General features: G+C 43.6%; 1 protein-coding gene across 1 annotated transcript in view; it reads right to left on the bottom strand.

Moving 5' to 3' along the window:
• Slc25a43 (solute carrier family 25 member 43) overlaps window positions 1–21,301 on the bottom strand; it is a 34,088-nt gene extending 12,787 nt beyond the window's left edge. The window contains exons 1-3 of the mRNA XM_021153710.2: window positions 21,027–21,301; window positions 13,396–13,637; window positions 6,973–7,145 (exon numbers count right to left, since the gene is read on the bottom strand). Of these exons, the coding sequence (XP_021009369.1) occupies window positions 6,973–7,145; window positions 13,396–13,637; window positions 21,027–21,301 (690 nt within the window). The remainder of the gene's footprint in view (window positions 1–6,972; window positions 7,146–13,395; window positions 13,638–21,026) is intronic.
• Between the last annotated feature and the right edge of the window lie 1,370 nt (window positions 21,302–22,671).

The raw sequence follows: 22,671 nt of genomic DNA, 5'->3' as shown, positions 1-22,671 counted from the left end.
CAAAATAGGAGTGCTAGAATTTTAGATGTACACTACTGTCATGCCTAGCTTTATACAGGTTTGAGAAATACAAACTGAAGCCCTTGTGGATATGTAATAACCATCTCCCCCACCCCATCTACAGTCTTTTCAGCCTGTCTATATTTGTTTGCAGTCCTTTACTTGAGATCAGTTGTGGAATCTTCCATCATGTGGATGCTCCAAGTGTCTGACTTTAGAGTATTTTGGTTTTCAGCGTTCCAGAGTAGGGATGCTCAAAACTAAGCAAATGAAGACCCTGACACTGAGGAGACTATTTCTGCTTGGGAAAATAAGATAGCTGCTGTCAGGAGGTAGTTTTGGCAGGGAAGGGACAGCAGAGCAATGCTGTTGAGATAAAAAAGGGTAAAAGAGGAAAAAATGCTATGGAAGAAAATTGTCAGAGTGAGAGGACCCACGGAGAGGCTAACAGCACCCTTTAAAAGGAGTTACTCACCCACAACTTTTGGGAATACAACGACTGTGTCCATAGACATGGGAGTAGAAGAGGGAGTCAGTGAAAAACAGCATCCACCTTTTCAGAGAAGGTACCCTATAGTTAATTTAGTTTCTTCTTCCCCAGGACTCCCTCTCCAGTGGGCTAGAGTGCCTGCATTGTGGTTCTCAAAGGCTTAAATAGCTGCCTTTATGCATTATCTGAAAGTGCATGCCTTATGGGTGGGAAAAGCCAGCAAACAAAAGCAACAGATACTACTACCAAGGTAAGTTCAGTTGAACCTTTACAGAGACAGAAGTGATGCTTAGGCAGAGAGAGGTAGCTGCAGGAACAAAGGCCTGTTGACCAGAATATAAAATACATTTGGTCTTCAGGGCTTGGGGGAGGGGAACTTCTTCACTATTGCAACTGGATGCTTCAATTGAACAGAGGCCAAAAGAAGGCATGTTGTGCTTTGCCCAGTCAGTACTTTTTATTTGCAGCCTTAAAAAAAAAAAAAAAATAGAAAGATTTCACATCACAATCTGGATGTAAATTTAGGGGCTCCCTTGAAAACTGGGCTTGCATTTCTAAATGGCAACCAAGTCTCCTGAGAGGAGACTCTTGCAGCTTAGCTGCAGCCTCCACCAGCTCACTTCACTCTTTTCTGCTACGCATATTTAAATGCTAATCACATTCTGTGAGCACAGAGTTTAGTTCTCCAGAAAGCTTTCAAAAGGCACGAGGGCTTAGAATGCATTTAAAGGCTTATTGTTTGGGGCTGAGTGGTCTCCCTAGCTCTCCTGTCCATGCTGTTTCTGAATTCTTACAGACATTTGATTCTGCAGCTCCCTATACAAAGGGCTTCTATACAGCACGAACAGTGAAGTCGGTGAGGGAAACATGCCAAGCTAATGGGCCGGCCTTTATTCTCTAAAGGTGATAGAGAAGGAGCCACAGTGACAGGGCAAAAGAACATTTGTTCTCCAAGAAACCCATGGACTGAAGTGAGTTCTGATCCTGGAGGCAAACCTGCATGCATAGCCTTTGTCCCAGTTCCGTTGCTCAAAGATGGACTTGTAATTTACAGTGCCTCAGTTTTCTCATCTCAATAGGCAAGATGGCTCAACAGGTAAAAGTGTTTGCTGTCAAGACTTGATGATCTGAGTTTAAGCTCCAGAACTGCCCTGCGTGGCGGACAGAGATCACTGACTCCCGTATATGTGCACTGTCACACACACACACACACACACACACACACACACACACACACAGACATGTGCAATAAAGTAGGTATAGTAACAACAGTGCTCACTTTGTGAATTGTTGTAAGGATTGGATGACATAATGAACATCCACTTGGCCCGGTGCCTACTATATCTTCCTACTCAGTACTAATAGTCACGTTTAGAATTGCTCATAGAGAACAGTATGTGCTGCAGTATGAGCTGATAAGGACTTTGATTGGGAGTCAGGGCAATAAAAAAAAAAAAAAAAAGGACCCATGTAGGAGATTTATGAATGCAGAAACAAATGAACTTTGGGTTGGTTGGATGAAGGGACGGCAGAGCCAAACCTAACTTCTGGATGCTTAGCTTGGGTATCTGGGACAATGATGGCCCAGAAAGGGAAAAGTCTAGAAAGACAGTTTTAGGGGAACATGGGTAACTTTGATAGACAGTGGGTTGGAAGTGATCATGAAGATGTGCTACTCAGTGGTCCAAATCAGCAGACTGTGAGAACCATGAGCTCAGGACTGAGGAGGGAGGTGGGGGTGAAGACATAGGATGGAGCATTAGAAGCCCTGAGTGGGTTAATGAAGTGACTGTGTATCAGCAAAGCTTGCTCAAGGTGGTCCGAGTGGAGGCTATTTGAGCAGGCTGGGGCCTCTGTTTATTCACTTGACCATGTGTGTTCTGCTCACTGAGCTGTGCCACTTGGATACCACCTTTGTCCTTCATTTTATGCACTTTCAGTTCAAATGCTGACTTGGCCTAATCCTGCTTACCCTGTGAGTTGTGGTGGGGGCAAAGTCCACTGGGGTATAAATCAACAGGGCGGCACATGGGTTTGTATTTGGTGAAATGGAGATAGCTAATAGGAGCAACAGAGTGGAAGGAGGGTTCTTTCATAAGGCCTGCCAGACTCCCAGCAAAGTGTTCCCAGCCTGCCTCTCCTTCTCTTTCACATACACCTGTCTATGGAACTATTATAGTTTTTTTTTCCTATAATTCTTTGGTTCTTAATAGGGCTTATAGATTAATCACATAAAATATTTGTTGTCAACATTTCTTCCATATTATACTTTCTTTTATTTAATCCTTTCCTTTTCTTCACCCTCTCCACCCCTTTTGAGACAGTAGCTCACTGTGTAGGTCTGGCTGGCTTTGAACTTGCTATGTAGACAAGGTTACCTTCAAACTCACAAAAACCCACCTGCTTCTCCCTCCCTAAAGGTTATGCCACTATGCCCAGCCTATTGTTTCTTCAATACACTTAGTGCTGCTAGCATCTTCTGTCCCAGGGTCTTAGTCAGGTGGAGTTGCAGATAGAAGGGCCAGGCTGTATCCAGAGGAGCTGGAGTTAAAATGTACAGACACGTGGAAAAAGATTTCAGGCAGGGTGGCATTAGGGTCCGTGAAAGCACACAAGGTAGAGACATTTCATTCCACATACAACTGACCTTCTCCCCGAGAAACATTCTCTCAAAACATGCGCATGCATAAATTATTTACCTCTCCATCCTCTAGCAGGGCCAAGCAAGCAAAAGCAAAGCAGGATAAAATGAATGTAAGCCTGGTGAAGGAAGGGCTCAGGTGGCTAAACAAGACTTCTGATTATTGTCATTAATGTTCAGAAGAGTTCCAACCTGCCGTGGTATTAGACAGACAGATTGTATGTCCGAATGTCTGGATAAAAGCCCATGAAGACAGGCACTCAGACAAAGGCGTCAGCCACTGTGGGTGCTGGGAAAAGCTCCCTGTTCAGTTGGCTATCCACCAGACACCTGCTGTTGATTTGCTTCATGTTGGGCAGTGCCATGGAGAACACCAATGGAATGCAAATGTTACCATTAACTGTGTTCAGGTCACAGCAGCTTGATGCCCTTGTGACAAATGAAGTGCAGAAACCTGCCTGATCCAGTGGAAGCGGGTGGCTCTTATGGCTCTCTCTTCTTGATGAATATTGCATTGTGTGCTTTACAGGAAAAAAAAAAAAACTTTAGGCGTTTCCTGTTGCTTCTGCCCCCTTATCTTCCTAACTGAAAGCGATTCTGAGCTGGGCCTGTGAGGTTAGTAACTCACTAAGTTGCTGGTTCATAGCTTTCCATGGCCCAGAGACTATGTGTTTACTGCAGTGACACCCAGTGGACAGAGAAGGTAATGCCATGTTTGCATTTGAAAGCCTGTGGTTCTGTCCTGGGTGTTAATTTTTAAAATATATATTATGGACAAATTGTTATATTTATTAACCCATGAAGAATAAAATTTTGGCTGCGTCATATTAGTTGGCTCACTATATCTTCAGATGACATTTATGATGTTAGTCATAATTAGATGCTAATCCTATTTTACAGTACAATTATTTTGTGTTTTTAAAAACAACCACTATGACTTTGCATTTATTTGAAAACTGTTTTCTCTGTTTTTGTTTTCTTGAGGCTAATCTCAAACTGGCTATGTAGATGATGGTGACCTTGAAGTTGTGACCTTCTTGCCTCTGCCACTGAGATGATAGGCAAGTGATACCATACGCAGCCTTGACTGCAGCTTCTTGACACAGTATATATACATTAGCTAGAAGGTTCCCACACAAAGGGAAAATGATTAGGACTGCACTCAAATTCTCCCTCTCAGTGTTTCTTACCCTGGTTGGTGGCAGATTGTTATGGTAAGGTGGATATTCTAGTGCAGAATGTAGTGGTGGCTAAAGTCTCCTAGAGAAAGCCATTGTTTTAGCAACTGGAAAAAGAAAGTAAAGCTGAAGATGTATGGAGAAGACCAAAATCTCTCAGCTTCACATCTAGATATCACTGAACTTAGCCTGAAACCCTCTCTGATGACTAGCCCCACCCCCAGGCCTCAAGGTTCGATTTTAGGTAGATCCAGAGCTCACCAAACTTTACCTAAGCTAGGACAGACTCAAAAGAGGCAAGAAAGTGCTGGGGATGTCCCTGGCAGCTCTCCGTTTTTTTTGTTGTTGTTGTTTGTTTGTTTTTGTTTTGTTTTGTTTTTGAGACAGGGTTTCTCTGTGTAGCCCCTGGATGTCCTAAAACTCACTCTGTAGACCAGGCTATTCTCAAAATCATGGAAATCCACCCACCTCTGCCTCTTATAAATTTCATTGAGTCAGCATGGTGGCGCATGCCTTTAATCCCAACCCTTGGGAGACAGAAGCAGGAAGATCTCTGAGTTTGAGATCAGCCTGGTCTACAGAGTGAGTTCTAGGACAGCCAGGGGCTACACAGAGAAACCGTATCTTTAAAACAAAGAAACAAGGAGGTGGAGAGATGGCTTACAACTATCTATAAGAGTCTGATGCCCTCTTCTGTCATACAGGGGTATATGCAGACAGCACTGATACAAATACAATCTATAAATAAATAAACAAATGTCAAAACAAACAAAAACCACATGAGCAACAGAGAGGACGTGAGCTGGGCACGGTAGCTCATGCTGAAAATCCCAGCTCCCTAGAGACTGAGGCGGGAAGCTCTTCAGTTTGAAGCCTTTCCTGGATTATGTGGGAAGATCAAGGCCAGTCCTGGTAGTTTAAGGAGATCTTGGCACACAGAAAAATATGCAGTGGCAGGGGGTGTAGCTCAGTGGTAGTAGAATCCTAGTCTAACTCACACATGTCCTTGGGCTCAATCCTCAATACCTAAAATTTAGAATGCTTTAGACTCCTTCAGGTCTTGTGGCCTGTAAGAAAATTTCTAGGAATATAATGTGAAAAACACAAGAGATTTCATTACAGTGTTGTTATACTTAAGAATTAGAAATAGCCCCATTACTTAGAAACTGAGAAATTTTAACTATTTCTAAGATGTTCATAGGGCAAAATAGCACTTGATAACTAAGCAGTTAATGGCCTGGAGCTGTATCTGCTATGGGATAAGTAAAAACAGTAAGCTACCAACTTTTATTTGTAGTCCAAACACAATTTCTAAAAAATAATGCCAGTATATATGTGTGTGTGTATGTGAACATACACAGAAAAAAACTAGTAACTATTAGAAGTATTAAGCTATTTTCCTTTTTTCCCTACTTTGCTGTATTGCCTAAAATTTCTACAACCACATGTACATTACTTTGTTTTATTGTGACCAAGCAAACATAATGTGAAATCAACCCTTTAAACCATGTTTTAATATTTGCATTATTTTTTAAATCAGAAGTTATGTTCATTGTGTTTTGCACTATAGTCATACCAGTGTGGCAATGGTTCATCTGGACAAGGGCAGGAGAAGAGAAGAAACCCAGACAGATGAGCTGTTTTGTGGATCGGAGTGGCAGAGTGGAGTATCATCATGTCTGAAGATAGCATTGGGAAGTCAAGTCCCTTCACGTTTTTTGGCACTGACCAGGGAAACAGGAAGTGAGGAGTGGCATTGAGAAACTAGAGAAACAAGTCAGAGTCATGTGGAGAAACCAACAAGTGGGACTACTCATTCCAAGTGGCATGCAAATGACCTCAAATTCATTTCTGCAGAGCTTCAGGAACGTGTCAGTCATAGCAGAGAGGCCAAGGAGGTAGGCAAGCCAACCGAGTGAGCAGGATTAGGGGAAGATGGCAAAACAGTCGATCTTGCTTGGATTCTGATTACCCACATGTGGCTGTAACGCCCTCTTGTTATATCATCGACTGATCAGATTGGTTTTGGTGATAAGAATGTAGGCTAAGGTAATTCTTCAGTTTGCAGCCTCTTTCTTTCCGTTTTGCCTGTGTGCTCTATAGTGAACATGTTTCCCTAGCAATTGTTAGGGCAGTGCATGGCCAGTTGCACCCTTTTGAAATGCAGTTTCTTTCTCAGGCCTCTTGTTGAATGGTTCTTGGTTTATTTTAGTCCCCGACCATCAGAAAAGGCACAGTGACAAAAAAGAGTACTATGTCTTCCCTGTGGTGGCATCAAGAAGGCAAGTTAACAGGTTACATTCTGCGGCGTCCTCCTTTTCTGGTGTCGTAGGAAGAAGAACCATAAGTGATGTAACCAGGGGCCAGGAAAGAAAAGGGAGACTTGTCTGGAAGCTTTCTAGAAGATGGATACATTAAAAAAGAGGTCTAGGCATTGGCTTAAGCTAGTAGCCCGGAGGTTAGCAGAAGAGGTTTGCATAGTATTTGCATAAGCAATCCTGAGCTCTGTAGAAAATTGTCTTCAGTGGTGGGGCTGTAAGGGCAGGATGAGGAGGTGGGTATGTGGAATCAAAATGTTCTTTGTGGTTACTGAACTGCAAATGCTTTAAGGTAATCTGCCTCCCACTCCACTCCCTCCCCCGCCCCTCCCCAAGGCTCCGCACCTGCATCTTTCTCTTCACAGTGTCAAAGGGAAAGGAGAGGGTCTGGCTCACAGCAGCAGCCACACAGACATTGGCAAAGTTCTGCAGGTGAGAAAAGCGGTCCCGGGGTCCATTCCAGACTTTTTCCAGGTTCATGTAAACTAGAAGGGAACCAGCAGAGAAGGGAACAGCACCTGCGAATCAAGTACAGTGAGAGGTTGCTGTCTTTGGGAACCACTGTCTGGACCCCCCCCCCCCAAAAAAGCCGCTGGTGAATACACAAGGGCAATAGGAGGGGGTCTGGCGCTGTGTAACTAGCAAAAGGGGGCTGGTGTGACAGCACCATAAGGTCAAGATGTAAGAGCTGGTCACTCCAGGTTGTACAGTTTACTGTAAATAAATGGTGCCTAAAAGAACTGTAAACAGATCTGGAGAGCTAGTTGTGGTGACACACACCAATAATTCCATCATCTGGGTGGTGGAAGCAGGCGGAGCAGTAATAGTTCAAGTTCATCCTTACCTATACAGCAAGGTTTTTGGCCAGCTAGGGCTACTTGAGTACATGAGACACTGCATCAGGCAGAAGAAAATAACCCCTAAGTAGATGCTGAACTGGGGTTTGTGATACAGATGTTGACGGGTTTGGGGGTATATTGGTATTTATAACTTGTATTGAAATCACCAAAGAAAAGGATGGATTTATGAATGGCTCTGAAAGATGTATAGATATGTGATAAAGTAAAAATATAAACTGATGTATTATTCAGTGAGTGTGTGGTTATTTATCATTTTTTTATTTTTTATTTTTTATTTTGTTTTTCGAGACAGGGTTTCTCTGTGTAGCCCTGGCTGTCCTGGAACTCACTTTGTAGACCAGGCTGGCCTCGAACTCAGATATCCGCCTGCCTCTGCCTCCCGAGTGCTGGGATTAAAGGCGTGCGTCACCACGCCCGGCTATTTATAATTTATAATTCTAAGAACTTTTCTGTGTGTTTGAAACACAAAAAAGGAGAAAAATGAAAAGAAACATGGGAGGGAGAAAAGCCATTTCCATGATACCGAAGAGATGGCTCTTAAGAGCACCTACTGTTTTTGTAGAGGAGCAGGTGGCTCACAACCACTGGTAACTCCAGCTCTAGGGAATCTGACATCTGACACTATCTTCTAGCACCCATGGGCCCAGGTACTCATGTACTCTCTCTCTCTCTCTCTCTCTCTCTCTCTCTCTCTTTTACAAAGAAAATAAAAATAAAGATAAAAATAAATCATTTCCATAGAGCACTTGATCCAGTATTGGAAGGTAGAAAAGGACTGTTCTCTAGTGAGGAAAGAAACATTGTATGATAACTGTGCTACCTGAGCTGGCTTGGATGGCATAAGGTCCAGTTAGCATCATGCACTGTCTAAGACGGTGAGCAAACAATGCATTATCTGATACGCTCACACATTTCCAGAAGTTTCCAGAACCATCTTAAGTTTACAGATAGACTACATTTGTCTCTCAAAACATGAGCTATGGGCTAGAGAAATGGCTTTGTGCTTCAGAACACTGGCCACTCTTGCAGACAATTCAGGTTCAATGCCCAGCATGCATGCTGTGGCCCAGGACTATCTGTAACTCCAGTTTCAGAGGCTCTGACATCCTTTTTCCAGCTCCCACGAACACTGCACACATACTATACATGGATAAGAATGCAGGCAAAATACCCCTATACATAAAAATTTAAGGGCTGGTGAGATGGCTCAGTGGGTAAGAGCACCCGACTGCTCTTCCGAAGGTCCAGAGTTCAAATCCCAGCAACCACATGGTGGCTCACAACCATCCGTAACGAGATCTGGCGCCCTCTTCTGGAATGTCTGAAGACAGCTACAGTGTACTTATAATAAATAAATCTTTAAAAAAAAATTTAAAAATACACAAAGAAATCTAATAGATGGGGTAGGGTTGGGGATGTAGTTCATCAAAAAAAAAAAGGAAGCAGAATATAAGTAGGGTATTGTTTATCCTTAGACATTATTATAGTTAATAAACATATATTTGAAAAGACTCACCAACTTCCTATTTTCATTCAAAAACATTTTAGGGAAGCTAGGCATAGTAGCTCATGTCTATAATCCCAGCACTAGAGAGGCTGAGACAGGATGACCAGTTCAAGGCCAGCCTTGTCTACATAGTAAGCTCAAACCCAGCCTACAGTACATTACATTAGACTTTGTCTCTAAATAGAAATTTAGAAATATTTTACTATGAGTTGGGCACTATGCCAGGTGCTAGGACGACAGCTCAGAGCCGACTACTTTCTGGAGATTTTAATATCGAACACTATATATAACACCCATACCTCCCTCACCTTTTAAACTTTTCACACAGGCCTCAGTAAATTGCCTAGGTTGGTTTGAACTCTGTAGCCTCCATCTTGAACTTTAACTTCTGCCTCCATCTCCTGAAGCTAAGGGGAGATTACAGACCTGGCCTGTGTATAGTTATTTGAGACAGGAAAACTATGTAGCCAAGATTAGCCTGGATCTCATGATGCTCCTGCCTTAACCTCTAGAGTACTGGGATTACATTATATGCACGTATCATCACACGTGGCTTAGAAAACAGAACTTTTGAAGTGGGTCTTGAGCTAAGAGTAGGAGTCTATCAGACACTAAGAGAGTGGAAAGGAAGTCCAGGCAAATACAATGAGCATGTATCTCTAAGAAGCACACACATTTTTGTATGGCTTGAACATGAGAGCAAAGAGAGGCATGGTACAGGATAGGATGAGGTAGGGCAGACTGGCAGAGGCCAGCTCTAAGTGATCTGGAATGTCATGGAAACTCTGGCTTTCTCTCTTAGCTTTTGGAGGGTTGTAGTGAAATGAAGGCAGACCATTTGGGAAGATTATCTCAGTCTGTCAGCAGTATACAAGGCACACCAGGCATAGGGCCACAGATAGGAACATGAGCCTGACGGAGAGGCTGAGTCCTTAGAGTCAGTAGGGAAGATGATGGGAATGAGCTAGGGCAGAAGGCAGAAGGCAGAAGGCAGAAGGCAGAAGGCAGAAGGCAGAAGGCAGAAGGCAGAAGGCAGAAGGCAGAAGGCAGAAGGCAGAAGGCAGAAGGCAGAAGGCAGAAGGCAGAAGGCAGAAGGCAGAAGGCAGAAGGCAGAGGTAGAGACAGATACAGAAACAGGAGGCAGGAGGCAGGAGGCAGGAGGCAGAGGCCAGAGGCCAGAGGCCAGAGGCAGAGGCCAGAAGCAGAGGGCAGAGGCCAAGACCGAGGCCGAGGCAAGCAGATTTTTGAGTTTTAGGGACCAGCCTGGTCTATAGAGCAAGTTCCAGAACAGTCAAGACTGTAATAGTGGGACTCTGTGCCCCAAGACAAAACAAAACAAAACAAAACAAAACAGACAAACAAACAAACAAAAACAGAAGAAAAACAAAAAATACCAAGCAACATCAGAACCTCCCCCCAAATAATAATAAATAAAATAAAAAATAAAACAAAAGAAGAGTAAGTTGGACAGCCTCGGCAAGGTGGCACATCTCTGTAATTTTAGCACTCAAGAAACTGAGGCAGGACAATCAAGAGTTAAAGGGCAGTCTAGACTAAATAGCAAGTTCCAGGCCAGCTAGGTTACTTAATGAGACCTTGTCTCAGAAAATAAAACAAACAGTAAAATGTTAGATATGGGCTGGTGAGATGGCTCAGTGGGTAAGAGCACCCGACTGCTCTTCCAAAGGTCCAGAGTTCAAATCCCAGCAACCACATGGTGGTCACAACCATCCGTAATGAGATCTGGCGCCCTCTTCTGGAGTGTCTGAAGACAGCTACAGTGTACTTACATATAATAAATAAATAAATCTTTAAAAAAAATGTTAGATATGAAGATAAGTTGTGGAGTTTTATTGCCATCCGTAGTGCCTATAGTTAAGAACAATGTATTGTACATTTCAGAGTAGCTAGAAAAGATATTCTTGATAGAATGGGGGAACTCACCACAAAGAAACCATAAATGTTTGGGGTGATGGATATGCTAAGTGCTCTGACTTGATAATTATGGAATATATGCATGTATCAAAATATCAAATGAGGGGCTGGAGAGATGGCTCAGCGGTTAAGAGCACTGACTGCTCTTCTGGAGGTCCTGAGTTCAGTTCCCAGAAACTACATGGTGGCTCACAACCATCTGTAATGGGATCTGATGCCCTCTATGGTGCATCTGAAGACAGCTACAGTATACTTAAATAAAATAAATAAATCTTTTTAAAAAATATCAAATGATAGCCCATAAATATGTATAAACATATATCAATTAAAAATAAGAGGGCTGGGGCTGCAGAGATGGCTCAGCGGTTAAGGGCACAGACTGCTCTTCTGAAGGTTCTGAGTTCAAATCCCAGCAACCACATGGTGGCTCACAAACACCCGTAATGAGATTTGACACCCTCTTCTGGGGTGTCTGAAGACAGCTACAGTGTACTTACATATAATAAATGAATACGTCTTTAAAAAAAAAGAGGGCTGGAGAGACAGCAGCTCAGCAGTTAAGAGTGTGCTGTGTTCTTGTAGAGGACACGAGTTTGGTTCTCAGAACCCATATGAGAACACCCATCCATTGCCCTCTTCTGGATTTGGTGGGCACCCACATTCCTGAGCACATACCTTCACACACAGGTATAGATATATACATATAATTTAAAAGCAATAAAAATAATTTTTAAATACTTCTTCAAGAGTGTGACTCTGGTAGGTTGACCATGAGCTGCAGGATAGCCCTATACCCATTGGTGTGTATGCAGCACAAAGTGGACTGGGTTGGGTGAGTAACAAAGAGAACATGAAGTTGAGAGCTGGTAGGGAAGTAAGGGGGTGGATCTTGAAGGAGTTAGGGGAGGATTGGGGATGAATATGATCAAAATACATCATATAAAATTCTCAAAGAATTAATAGAAATACTATATTAAAACCTAAAAAATAGGGGCTGGCGAGATGGCTCAGTGGGTAAGAGCACCCGACTGCTCTTCCGAAGGTCCAGAGTTCAAATCCCAGCAACCACATGGTGGCTCACAACCATCCGTAACGAGATCTGGCGCCCTCTTCTGGAGTGTCTGAAGACAGCTACAGTGTACTTACATATAATAAATAAATAAATCTTTAAAAAAAAAAACCTAAAAAATAAAGAAAAAATTTTGAATGAGAAATTATAGTCATAGCTTCTGGAAAAGTACTTAGTACCCAGTGAGCACCCCTAAAATATTAGCATTATTATTAAACATATTAGGAGTTAAAGTACACTCATGCTTGTTGAAGCTACAAGATGGGCTCACCTAGAGAGAGGATGCAGGGCAAGAAAGCCAATGTAGAAGGCTGGGTATGGTGATATGTGCTTGCAATCTTAGTACAAAGGAGGTGGAGGTAGGAGGGTCAATTCCAGGCCAGCCAGCACTACAGAGCGAGGTCCTTTCTCTAACAAACAACAAACATAAACACAAACAAAAAAGAAAGCCAACATGGAGGGTAAAAAAAAAAAAAAGCCGAGGGAGGAGCCTGAGGAACAAACAGAAGCAAGCTGGCAGTATCAGACGACCTAACAAGGGCCAAGTATATTGGATAAGAAAGATCTGCAGGAGTGCACTGTGATTTGGTGAAAGCCTGTTGACATCTTCTATTCAATCCCAATGTTACTGCAGCCATGAGACGAGCTGCACGAGGACAGGCATCCATGTCACGTCTTAGTTGGCGATGTTAAATGGTGACTGTTTTATTTAAAACTTGGGTCTGATCACTGGAAACGATTGCTTGGTGATTTGTGATTTGGGACTCGATTCATTGCTCTAGGGATGTTTGTGTATTGTGTAGGTGTGTATACTACTGCGCTGCCCCTGTGGTATGTCACGGTTCTGTGTAAACGCCCTCCATGTGACTCTCTCATGTTGCATGTTTTCAGTGGTTTGGAAGTTTTGTATATTTATTGTATTAATGCAGAGTGTCATAAAATAAAATAATGTTTACTGGAAAAAAAAAAGAAAGATCTGCAGGAGAGATGTGAAGATACCCAGGGGACAGTTACCCTAGAAGTCAGCTCTCCATAGGGCAGTCTGACGAATCTTATTTAGTACTGCATAGATGGACTCAATCCATCCTTCTGGATTTGGCAAACAGAGGCCTTGTATATATGTAGCTCGGTCAAAGGCTACAAATACCATTGAGATCCTGTCGTGCTAAATCATGGATACACACACTGAGGTCTCCTGTCAGCTGAGCAGTTTTGAGGGTGGCTTGGAATGCAGGCTTTTCTGAGTCACTTGTATTGCTTGACCTGCATTCTTTAGGCCTCTAAAATTGTGGTAGGGTGATATGTGCCTGCAATTTTAGTACACAGAAGATAGAGTTTGAACTACTTTCACGCGTGTCAAGGAACAGCCTTTTCTTGGGTGTTGAATTTCACCTTACCTAAAACAGTGAGGGATACCCCTCGATAAAGGGCCAGGAACCCTTCTTGTTGATAAATAGTAGAAAAAGCATGGATTAGCCCCCTGTATGATGGTTCCAGCACGTTCTGCACCATCAATCGGGTTTTGATGAGGTCTGTAGGGTATGTGACAATCGTGGAAACCATGCCTGCGAGACTTCCAGTCACAATGGAACTCCACTGGGAAATACGGCCCAGGTCATCCATGAATAGCACAACGAACCTGGTGGTGGGGAAACAGAGAAAGCTCAGATGCGAGGTCTGAACTGGGCTAGCATGCTCTATAGAGCTTCAAATATTTCCGGGCATTTGGAAGTCCTTTACAATGTGTCTTACTTAGGGTTTTATTGCTGTGAAGAGGTACCACGACTGTGGCAACTCATAAAGGCGAACATTTCATTGGGCTCGGCTTGCAGGGTCAGAGGTTTAGTTTATTATCATCAGGGCAGGGAGCATGCCAGCATCCGGGCACACACATGAGCTGCTGACAGTTGTACATCTTAACATGCAGACAGAAGTGACTGTGAGTCACATTGGGCATAGTTTGAACAAATGAGACTTCAAAGCTGACCCCCAGAGTGATTGTACTTCCTCCAACAAGACCACACCCATTTTTTCCTTTTTAAAGAATTGTTTATGTACATGAGTACACTGTAGCTGTCTTCAGACACACCAGAAGAGGGCATCAGACTCCATCACAGATGTTTGTGAGCCACCATGTAGTTGCTGGAAATTGAACTCAGGACCTCTGGAAGAGGAGTCAGTGCTCTTAACCGCTGAACCATCTCTCTAACCCTGCCCATACCCATTTCAACAATGAATCACATATCCTAATAATGCCACTCCCCATGGACCAAGCATTCAAACATTTGAGTCTATGGGGATCAGTTTTGTTGTTTTATTTTTGAGACAGGGTTTCTCTGTGTAGTCCTGGCTGTCCTGGAACTCATTCTGTAGATCAGGCTGGACTCGAACTCAGAAATTCGCCTGCCTCTGCCTCCCAAGTACTGGGATTAAAGGCATGCACCACCACTGCCTGGGCTATGGGGGTCATTCTTATGCAAACCACCATACAACAAGAAAAATATCACAGAATTATACTGGAATTACTGGGTAGTAAATTGAAATTCCGCCATCATAGAATGCTAACTAACTATAAGGAAGTCCAGCTGCTGATCTGTATCTTCTCCAAATTCTTTCCACTTCATCTCCAGCATTTTTCTACCTTTTATCTGAAGAATATAACTTGCCGGGAGTGGGGGGTGCTGCAAATGAACAAAAGCACCTGGCAGTTGCTATACCGGAATGCAATCTGTCCATCCTCTTGACACTAATAATGAACAGAATTTCCTGAAATGAGTGAAAACAGAAATTTCACTTCTCCTCCAGCACTGGGAATGGAAGGCAGAGTGCTCTACACATTAGGTATACATTTCTGTTACTGATCTACATCCCAAGTCCAGCATTCCAGAAATTGTTTTGAGCCCAATGGACCAAGCCAGTATCAACTTTAATTGTAGCCACTGGACTTTGGCTAGCTGCAGAAGACCCTACATCCAGCTAGCTGATTAGGCTATAATGATTAACTATTTAACTATTAGCCTAACTAACTTAGGCTAACCTATAATCAGTTGGCTGGTTGGATGACCAAACTGTCACCATTTATGTTGTTTTCTATACCTTGCTTTTTGTTTTCCTAGAAATGCTCTCTAATTGTCATGTGGTGGGTTGGAGTTCTTGGAAACTCCTTGGCTCTGGGAGATATCTGATTGGACTTTGGTTTGGTTTTGCTCAAATACACTCTGTATATTCTGTTAAATTAAGTCTAAAGAATTAGTTTCCTTTATAATGATAATTATAATTGAAGTTGTTGTTTTGCCAGTTATCAGAAAAGCAACAAACAAAAACAGTGACAAGGTATCTACTTCTCACTCAGTAGACTGGCATTGTAGCAAATGATGGGGGGAAGTGTGAAAACTGATAACCCTCACCCTTTACTTTGTGGTATCTAGTAAAGTTGGAGAAGCACACATCTTAACTCTGTAATTTCATTTCCTGGCTCACAGCTTAGAGGAACTCTTACAGCTCTCCACATGGAGACACACCACAGACATTTCTTATAAGAATAAAAAACTCCAACAATTAAATGTCAAAATGTAGGGGGATGGATAGATGACAGCATTGCCATTCCGTGGATCCCACATGGTTAAAATGAATGAGCTTAGACAAATCATAGAAACACAAGAAATAAGTCGTGAAAGCATACTGATGAATGACTAAAACAAACTGCAGAGTGATCTGTAGTATATGACAACCATAAACAATAAAACCCGTAACTATTGTGTAACATAAACAGGTCCTTAGGAGGAGTATACAAGCAGACCCATGAAAGGGGAGAGGGACTAAGACCGAGAGAAAACATGAAGAGGACTCTACCTTCATCCAGGCTTTAGTATATTTATGAGAGATATGTGGAAGCCGGGCTTGTCAAGTCATGGCTTCTAGGAAGGCTCTGGCAGACTCACTTGCGTTCAGTAATTTGAACCCTGCTTGGCCCAGACTCAAACTCAAAAATGAAATAAGGGGGTGGAGGATGGAGTTCCGTGGTGGCATGCGAACCTAGCATGCTCAAGGCCCTGGTTTGATACCCTGCGCTGCCAAAAAAAAAAAAAAAAAAAAAAAAAAAAAAAAAAAAAAAAAAAAACCCAAAAAGAAAAACCAGCCAAACACACACACACCTCAACATCAACAAAGATATTTTGGAATTGGTGTTGTGGGCCAGCACTTGGGAGATTAAGAAAGGAGAAACTTGAGTTTGAGACCAGTCTGGGCTACAGAAAACGTTCAAGGCTAGCCTAGTTTATAAAGAGAGACCGTCTAAAAACAGTACGTGAAGTGTGGGTGGTAGGCATATGAGTGTTTGACAAACTATGCTTTGTATTTCTCAGGTTTACAATTTACTTAAAATTATTTTGCATGGAGTTTTACAAATGCAAACCAAAACCACTCTGGTTAAGCAGGGCATCCCAAATTATGAATGCTTACCCCAGAAGAAGTATTTATAGGGGTACTTCTACACAGCACACCCTTTCAGGCCACAAAAAAAGCAAGTTCTTTTCGTAGTGAAGAAGCTGGGAAACCAGGAAAAATAGTTCTTTCTGCCATGGAAAGGTTCAGGGAGAAGGTACTGAGGGTTTGGAATAAAAATAAATGACAGAGTTGGACTAAAAGAATAGCTTTATCTTTTTCAAACTGAAAGCATTCCCAGTTCTTTGGCTCTCAAACTTCCAGTGGAAGGGGTAGCTTTCCCAGTGTTCAGGTGACAGCTGGCCTGATGAATAATGAGTGGGCATTCAAGTGAAACCAGCTGAGGGATTCCAGGGTACTGCTTCTGCTCCTAAGGCAAAGGGAATTCATTCGGAACATCTCCTTCAAGGGGTTATTGGTGCATCTCAATTGGACTCCTGGCTATGCTCCCAGCGTCGAAGGGAAATGATACACAGACAATTAAAGCTGGCATTCACCAATGGGTCACTGACCTCTGTGTTAATGCTGGCTTACTGCTTTTATCCCCTGGCCAGTCAAGTTGGAGGGAAAGGAGACACAGGAAGTAGAAATGATCGTCATATTGTCTGCAGCAAGCCCCCAAAAATCTACTTGGAGTTGGGAATGCAAAAGCACCATTCTTTTTCATGATCCTATTCTCATTCCCTAAATCACTCCACCATTCTAGGACATAGGTTAATTTATTGTCCATTTGTTGGCCTACCATAATGTGCCAGTTCTCAGCTCAGATCACATAGGAGAGAGCTCAGTAGTCCTGACAAGGAAATGACTGATAGAGGCATCTAGGGGAAACAGACTCTTGGCTTACTAAAGTCCTTGAACTATCTTATTATGTTGGCTTGTTGTATGAAGTAGTCTTATCAAATGTAGAAAATGAAAAGGAAGAATTGAAGGAAGTTCTTTCTTCCTAGCCTCTTAACCACCAATCTTCCCTTAGAATAGCAAAGTCAAGGGGCTGGAGAGATGGATGACTCAGTGGTTAAGAGCACTATCTGCTTTTCCAGAGGACCAAGGTTTGGTTCCTACCACCCACATGGCAACTCACAATCATCTGTAACTCCAGTTTCAGGGGACCTGGTACACTATTCTGACCTCTGTGGGTACTAGGAATGTACACATAAGCACATGCAGGCAAACACTCATACACATTAAAATAAACAGTCAAGATAGATAACCTCGTTAGGCTACCAATGACATCACTATGGTTCCTATATCTTAAAATTCTTGCCTGTGTCTGGGGCACAGATGCTTTTTTCTCCAGGGAGGCTGAATGCACTAGTGATCTGCAGGAACCCCTTCCTGTCAGCTAGCTCAGATTCTACACACACCCCTGGATATATGTGATCAGTACTTGTAATGCTAACACAAGCTAGCAGCCAACATAGCCCAACCCAAGCTCATGACTGGTTTATGTAATAAGGATATGGTCGTGGCTCTGAGCAATTCCTAACTGCAGGGACCCAAACCAAGGCATATTCAGACAAACAAACAGTTGTGCAATAAAGTTGGAGGAGGCCTTCTTTTTGATGCATTAGAAAGCCACCCATTGTATCAGCTACTCTTTGCTTGTGACGGAAGCATAGCACCCACTACTAATCAGTCATCTCCTTTCATTGTCCATCCAATCAAGCAGAGATTTTAGCTGTGTGGTAGTAGGCAGAACCCTGGACTAAGGAGCCAGATGATCTGTTTTAAAGCTTGAGCTCAGTCATTGTAATTATAGACAATTTTTTTCATCCACTTCAGTCACTGATTACGCTGCGTGTTTTGTTCCAATCAGACAGTGTGCTGTGATTCCCAGTCACCTGTTTTGCAACTTCGTGGTCAGGACAGAGGAAAAATGAATGGATATACTGATTACCCATGATTGTCATGTTTATGTAGGGCAGATGCCTTCACGACTAATCAACCTTTCTTACTATACCTTGTCTTTCCCTGGACTGGTTTCTCTTCAGTTTTCAGAAAGAAAATCATCTGTCAAGAAATCAAGTCAGTAAACCCAGTCTATGTGATTCTTTGCTCTTCTGTCACCAACTTATCCTAGAGCCTCTCAGCTGCTGCATGGTGCGGCAGGCTTCTAGCTACTGCTACCACCCACAGTCTTTCTCCTTTCCCATCCTACCCTACCACCATGAGACAATCACCCTCCGCCCTTGATTTTTTTAAACCCCGGCACTCCCCCCACCTTGCATAAATATTTCCCACCGCCATTCTCGCATACCAAGTCTGATTTTCAGGATCTCATTCCAACCTGCTTTTCCAGCCGGCTGCGCTGCATGCCTTTCCTCTTCTTTGCCTGTGCTGACATTCCCTGCAACGCCTCATCTTTGCCTATCGGACTCCTACGTAATCCCCCAAGGCCAAACTCAGATATTTTCTTCTCCTCTGTGAAGCCTTCTCATCATCTCATCCCTCACCTGGTGTCCGTTTCCATAGCATTTGATTCAAAACAATCACACACCACCTTGGACTTTATGTGTGTGCATAGAGACATACTAGTCTTTTTTTTTTTTTTAAAACAAAACAAAACAAAACAAAAACTTAGTATGTTATAAACTGTGTAGGGGACCATACTTCTTTCTGTTTTTGTTTTTGTTTTTGTTTTTTTTGTTTTTTTTTGAGACAGGGTTTCTCTGTGTAGCCCCGGATGTCCTGGAACTCACTCTGTAGAGCAGGCTGACCTGGAACTCAGAAATCCGCCTGCCTCTGCCTCCCAAGTGCTGGGATTAAAGGTGTGCACTACCACGACTTCTTTCGTTCTTGCATTTTCTCCAACTTCATGTCCATGGTGGTTACTTCTGTGTCCTAACTAATGTCAAATGAATGCAGAAGGGAAGATGGCGTGATGTGTTACAAACTGTACAAGGTTTGAAATCAGAAGGCCAAGTGGTAATACTGTCACTGATTTGAGGTGTCCCAGCGTGAGCTCAGTTCTCTATCAGTAGATTCGGACATAGGGACATAGTGCTTCCTGTCCTGTGTCCTATGATTGTTCTAGGCAGGACCCAGAAGTTGTGAAAGCCAAATGATGTAAATATATAAGATAGTTAAAAAGGGGGCTGGATAGATGGCTCAGTGGTTAAGAGGACTGACTGCTCTTCCAGAGGTCCTGAGTTCAATTCCCAGCAACCACATGGTGGCTCACAACCATCTGTAATGGGATCTGATGCCCTCTTTAGGTGTGTCTGAAGCAGCAACAGTGTACTTACATAAAATAATAAATAATTCTCTCTCTTTTTAAAAAAAGATGGTTAAAAGAAAAGCCATGCCTTTAGAATCAGACTTTGCAAATCTGTTTCCTCCCCCTGCTCCTTCATACACATTCTCTTTTATCCAAGGGAAGATTTCCTTACCACTTTGTGGAGAAGAGAGGGAAATAGGGAAAATTGAATCATTAAAAGTCAAGACTGGCCGGGCATGGTGGCGCACGCCTTTAATCCCAGCATTTAGGAGGCAGAGGCAGGCGGATTTCTGAGTTTGAGGCCAGCCTGGTCTACAGAGTTAGTTCTAGGACAGCCAGGGCTACACAGAGAAATCCTGTCTCAACCGGCTCCTCCCCCCCCCCCCCAAAAAAAAAAGGAAGAAAAGAAATAAAGCACATCACTAGCTGCTCCAAGGCCTGGGGTTTTACTTCCAGCACTGGGAACAAAGTAAAAACAAAACAAAAAGTGTCTTGACCACCTCCTGCCTGTAGGCTGCTTGTCTAATTCAGAGCTAAGGCCAGTCTTTAGAGCTGACCCTGTGCCTATCGAATGAGGAACTTACAGACCATCGTCCCCAATAGGGAAACAGCCCCTCCCCTCAGAGCTGCCATCACTGACTTTCTTTTTTAGGCTTCCTTTCCAGCTCCCGTGCAAACATCCTTGAGCTCTTTTTAAGGTCACTCCCTTGCATCTTTAGCTCTTATCCTCGCAGCAGTGGTTGATGTGGGAGAAGGTGAGAAAACGCCGCAGGATGGCAGCTGGGAGTGGGGGAAACATTAGGCTGAGGAGACAAGTCCCTGCTGGAGAAAGGATGCTGCAGATCCTGTTGGATCCTAAAGCCAAGTTAGGCTGAGATTGGAGTTGGGGATGGTGGACAGAACTCTTTTTGAGGCAACAGACTGGTCCTTCTTCCTGTATTACCCACTTACTCCTTAGAACACTGGTCTCACTTTTTACACACCATCAAGAGTGTTCTCTCTTAAGCCAGAAAAGCAAACATTTTCAAGTTACTAGACGTTGGGAATGGATAGACCTTATCGCCTTGGGAAGTCTTTTTGTTTCTTTACTCCCAGATATCATTTGCTAATTCTGCCTCCTCCCAGAAAGACTCAGGAGGTCACAAAACTGCAGTTCACAGGGCAAGACTCTCAAGAGCATGTGAAAAACTGCTACTGTACCTTAGGGGCCACACATATGGCCTTGTAGCACCCCCCACCCAAGGCCAGCCTCCACCCCCACCCGACTCCCATCCGGTTTTACAGAGGAAGGGAAACTGAGACTTCTTAGGGTGGCAGCTCTGCCATTCCAGTCCGATCTCCCGACCCCTCCCACCGGGCTCTTACTTTCGGTAGGCGGCCAGCTGCACCATGCTGCAGGGGAAGAGGCGCAGGCACGCCACGCCATTCCCTTTCCACAGGGCCCTTGGCCCCTCAGACAGCCACACTTGGCGTCCGGTGGCCCACAGCCCCAGGGAGTGGCTTTGCACCTTGCCGACTTGGGCCAGCACAGTGGCAAGCTCCAGGGGCGCGGTGAGGCTGAGGCTGAACGCCCCCGCCAGCCCCGCACACAGGAGCCGCTGGCTGCCGGTTAGCCGGCCATCCCGTCTCCACGTAGCCATCCAGACCTAGCCCTGTGCCGGCCACCTCGTGGCTGGTGCCCTGGGCTCGCGGGGGCAGTTAGAGCAGTCCGGCCAGGCCCCGCCCGGCGTGGGGCGGACTTGGGAGATGAACTGGGGAAGTCAGGCTCACACCCGAGCAGCGCCTCAGGGATAGGGTGGGATCAAAGGCGACTCTCTCAGGTATCTGAGGCATGCTCAGTTAGTGTGTGTTTGCAATGCAATAGGCAAAACCAAGGCATCCATTTCCTGTTCTTTCTGGGCCTAGCCAGCAACACGTTTTTCTTAGGTATTCCCTTAGGTACTTTGCTTCTTCTGGGTCCCTTTTCACATTCTATCTCATCCCCCTTCGCCTATCTTCTCTTCCATCAGCTTCTTTTATTTTAAATCCAGAGTGCAGAAAAGACAGACCTTGAATAACAACCTGCTGCAGACAGGGCCTCCTTTTCAGAAACTATAGGTGTGCTTAAGGCTTTGGAACCTTACCTTAGCTCTGCACATGACCTGTCATGGGAGGATAGGGAAGTCGTTGGCTCCCTTTGTGTCCCAGTTGCTTCACCTGTACTATGAAGATGGTACTTTCGAGGATTAAATGAAAATTTAATAAATGAAAATTTAATTTATAAAGATGAAATGAATTAGTGGCTGTATGTGGTGCTTATGAGGGTATCACTAGCTGCTGCCGGAGAAGAGGAGACTAAGACATGGAGACACTTGCTCAAGCCTGAGTGTCCACTACCTCGCAGAATCAGGGTTCCTATGTAGGTCAATGTTAGACCTAATAAAGGGCCATACCGAAGGATGGCATAGTGGCAGTACATACATTCAGTGATTCTGTTAGGTAAGGGTTAAGACAATATAGGTAAAAAGGTGATAATGGTGGCTTTGCCAGAATCTAAGAAGGATTTAAAAATATTAACAACTTTCCAATTTTATTTCTGTTTTTTTAAAAGGGCACAACAATGATAATTACAAAGAAGGAGACAGCTAGCAAACGCACTGTTAGCATAAGACATCCCAAATTTGCATCTTATTTTCTATATTGATTTTCATGTTGCTAAAAAAAAAAAAAAAAAAAAGGGGGGCTGGCGAGATGGCTCAGTGGGTAAGAGCACCCGACTGCTCTTCCGAAGGTCCAGAGTTCAAATCCCAGCAACCACATGGTGGCTCACAACCATCCGTACTGAGATCTGACGCCCTCTTCTGGTGCATCTGAAGACAGCTACAGTGTACTTACATATAATAAATAAAAAAAAAAAAAGATTTTCATGTTGCTAATGGAACCTTTTCAAGCTAAGCACATCCATCCAATCTGGCACATACTAATTGTACATTTTCATGGGATACAATATGATATCAGAACACACATCCCA

This window comes from Mus caroli, unplaced genomic scaffold (genome assembly GCF_978045245.1).
Source record: "Mus caroli unplaced genomic scaffold, Mus_caroli_1 scaffold_5, whole genome shotgun sequence".
Classification (NCBI taxonomy): Eukaryota; Metazoa; Chordata; class Mammalia; order Rodentia; family Muridae; genus Mus; species Mus caroli.
The sequence above is the reverse complement of the archived record's forward strand: the minus strand, read 5'-3'. Positions and strand labels throughout refer to the sequence as shown.